This window comes from Arachis hypogaea, chromosome 3, assembly GCF_003086295.3.
Source record: "Arachis hypogaea cultivar Tifrunner chromosome 3, arahy.Tifrunner.gnm2.J5K5, whole genome shotgun sequence".
Classification (NCBI taxonomy): Eukaryota; Viridiplantae; Streptophyta; class Magnoliopsida; order Fabales; family Fabaceae; genus Arachis; species Arachis hypogaea.
In genome coordinates this window covers 63,052,006-63,055,842 of record NC_092038.1, presented here as the reverse complement: position 1 = coordinate 63,055,842, position 3,837 = coordinate 63,052,006, and the positions used below count along the sequence as shown (strand labels likewise).

At 34.3% G+C, this 3,837-nt stretch overlaps 1 protein-coding gene across 1 annotated transcript; it reads right to left on the bottom strand.

Moving 5' to 3' along the window:
* Window positions 1–1,169: 1,169 nt before the first annotated feature.
* On the bottom strand, window positions 1,170–3,520 carry LOC112790658 (large ribosomal subunit protein eL32z). The gene is made up of 3 exons (XM_025833170.2): window positions 2,972–3,520; window positions 1,594–1,775; window positions 1,170–1,494 (listed from the first exon to the last, which is right to left on the bottom strand). Exons 1-3 carry the CDS (start codon window positions 3,059–3,061, stop codon window positions 1,365–1,367), a joined length of 402 nt encoding a protein of 133 aa, XP_025688955.1. The 5' UTR covers window positions 3,062–3,520; the 3' UTR covers window positions 1,170–1,364.
* Window positions 3,521–3,837: the final 317 nt, after the last annotated feature.

Sequence of the window (3,837 nt, the reverse complement as noted above, 5' to 3'; positions counted from 1 at the left end):
TAGAGCCGCTGTCGCTGCCTGATCGCTATCGCTACCCCAACTCGTTCCAGCTAGCCCTCCATCTTTCGCTGACACAGAGCTCTAGTCCCAGTCTAGTCTGCGGTTCCACCCGTTCTTCCCCAGTCTACAAACCCAGAAACCACTGAACCTACATCACGTAACCATTCGAAGAAGTAGAAGAGAGAGAAGCAAAATATAGAAGGAAAGAGAGAGAGAGAGAGAGAGAGAGGAAGGAGTTGGCAGAGTTGACAGACTCTGACAGCGGCAACGAGCTCAGAAAATAGAAAGAGAGAGAGAGAGGATGGGGTTAGGGTTAGTGGTGGTGGTGAAGAAAAGATGATGCAGATAATAACGGTAATTTGGGGTTTTTATATGATTTTTTAGTGTTTGGATAATTTTGTTATATAAAACTTATGTTTCATAAATAAAAATGGTAATTTCCTTTTTTATGGATAGATATGTCAGCATTTTCAATTTTTGTAGATAAAAATAGTAGTTTAATCATTTTTTTAATACAAATCAGATGGTCCAATTTCAATAACTTTCACAAATTAGACCGTTCAATTTCTGTACCTCTAACAAATTGGACAGTCCGATTTCAGTACCTATCACAAATCGGACCGTCTAATTTCTATACCTCTAACAAATTGGTCAGTCCGATTTCTACTTCTTCCACATTTAGGAATACCACCCTAACAATCCACAATCCACATTTTAGAAAACGCCATTCCCACTCCAAATCAAAAACAAAATGTCTTTATAGCTTTCAAAAGTCATAATTTTATGCTTAAAAACTCTTTGGGATATACAAAGAACTTTAAAACGCCATTGCCACATCGTAACCACCTCTATCCAAATGCTTCATTGACAATAAAACTCAAAAAATTCTTATGCAGCAATAATATATATTTTTCTTGGTTTCCAAAGCTTACTCACCACCAACATAGTGACTAAAATAATATATATTTTAGCTGCAGGTCATCCATTTCAGGACAAAACGCCAGCCTCAGGATGCCTTCAATGGCCAAGATCGGTCAGACTGCGGACCTATTGTTCAAGAGACAAGGTGATGAACCACCACAGACCATACTCACACGTCCATATACCTTATTACCCAGAAACTATTTAGGCAATCATTTTCTTTTTAAAAAAAATATCAGACCTCAATAGGAACTAAAAGCAGGATAAATAAATTGCATCAAAATTTAAGTATTCTGTGACAGCAATTTAATAGGCAGCAACAAAATGTATAGCATGCAATAGGTTTCGACCATAAGAAAATAAAACAGAAAGGAACAAAATCTACCAACAAGAAAAATGAAATTCCACTACAAAACATAAACAACTTTCCACCACATTCAGATCTATTCGTCTTCCTGGCTGCGTAGCCTGGCAGTTTTGTTGGTCACAACGACATCAAGCTGGGCAGCCCTCTCAACGATTTCCTTCCTCTTCCTTGTGGAAACGTTGTGAGAAATCTCAGCACAGTATGTCCTGAATTTAAACATTTAAAAGAAAAAGCATATTCAGCAAGCAATCTTATAATGCAAAGATTTTAAATGCATTTTCATAAGTTCAGTTGAATTAATTCACCTGTTATGCATCATGAGAAGTTCAAGGTCCTTCACATTGTGCACAACAAATTTCTTGAAACCATTTGGGAGATAGTGGCGAGTTTTCTTGTCTGATCCATAACCAACATTTGGCATCAAAGTGCATCCCTTGAACTTCCTCCTGACACGAGAATCAATACCCTTGGGTCTGCGCCAGTTTTCCTGTTGGAAAAAAACAAAAGCAGAAGATTGTTAAAATAGAACAGACGGAAGCAATCCAACAATTTTTTCCGCACAAAACGGTTAAGCATCCTAAACAGATAATCAGATGAATGGAGTTCTAAGTAATGATCATGTATAAATCATATAATTTTGGCAGATAACAGAGTCCATTTTCAAAATTTAATCTTTACATGCTCATAAAGAAATGCTTTAGATGTCTTGAGTCATGACATAGAGATAGAGAAACAAGTAACAATCATTCTCTATTGTGAAAGGTAATATACACAGTCTACCAATCTGCAAATCGCAGCCTATTGGTTATTTTGTTTAATAATCACAGACTAATTAGAAGATAACAATTTTGGTAGCGCATTGAGAGTATGAAATCAGACAACGTTTACACTCTGAGAGGTGCTTTGAGAGTATGAAATCAGACACATTTGAAATGCTGTGGTAGCGCATTGGTCACAAGAAAAACATAATAAAACATGCCGTAAGATCAAATGGTAGTGTACGTTGGTAATCAATTTATCATCACTCTATTGCATAATTGATGGATAAAAATCATCATGTCTCATTAGCTAATATTAGAAAACGTTTACACTATGGGGAAACTTTTCTCTTTTAAAATATATGATGTTAACATTAGAAACATGAAGTTTCTAACAGTTAATTGAAAGATACAAAGTAGGGATGTCAAAGTTCATCATGTCCAGATAAAATAAATGATAAATATCACAAATGAACAGCTCCACTCAACACAATACAAATTATGCTTTATCATTGGGATCAGATAGTCGATCAATCACCATGAATTATATTAAAGAGTAAGACCTGGTTTTAAAACTTATCCTCATATCCCATTTAACCAGAAATAAAAAAAATCAACATAAAATTAAAATAGCAAAACACAAATCTACGGCAAAAGAGAACACAAAACTAGACAAAATCAAGCTAATACAAATGTCTAAGGTAAGACTGGGGCAACAAGAAAACAAACATCACATCATCTATACATTCAATATTACCTTCAATTGGACACCACACTACGAAATACATCTAATTTAAATAAACATTAAAAAATGACAGTTTTGAACAAAAAAATAAAGTGTACAAGACAGAATCAGCATCAAACATTGAGCGAAAGATGTTACAGAAATCAGAAAAGGGAATCGGGTGAATGGGTGAATACATACCTTGACGGAGATCTTGCGGTCGCTCTGAGGGCGTTTGAACTTCTTGACGCGCTTCTTCACGATCTTCTTGGATAGCAACGGCACCGCCATTTTTTTTTTTTTCCTTTTGCTCTCACTCCCCTGCCAAAAATAGGGTTTCCCAGAGATAAGCGTAGCAGCCAGACACTACTTATATAGAAAACGCACTTTAGGGTTTTTGCTGAGAAAATGGGTTAGTTGATAGTTGTTAGACCCGACCCTGTTTATTTATTTATTTTTTATTAAGGACCCTTTTTATATTTTTGAAAATATGGGTTAGAATTGGATGGGCCACAAAATAAGAGTTTATTGATTGAAATCCTAATTGGTGTTGTAAGAATTCTAGCCGTTTGCGGGTGGCGCCGTGAATATTTCTGCCTTTAAAGGCCGAGTCCAGAAAACTAAAGATGAAAAAGAAGAATAATTTGAAGGTAAGAAAACCCAAAGAGACAAACGTGATGGTAATTGAATTTGGAGAACAGCACTTTAGCACTTTTTCTTTTTAAGTTATTAAGCTCGTCTCTAGATCTCAACTAAAAATACTGAAAACTGTCAAGCTTTAAGATAGATCTTAATAAATAATATAAAAAATATTCTATAAATATAAAATATTAGATACTAAAGTAATTATTATGTATTTGTATATTTTTATATGTTATTTTAATATTTTTTAACAAAAAATTAATTACAAAAACAATCAAATATAAGTATATAACACAGTAAAATAATCAAACATCTCAACAAAATAATCAATTTTTTTTATAAATACCAAATAAGTATTTTTATATTGACGTGTACCCCACTATACTCGGAAACAACATCATAACTGAAAACCGACCTTAATACCC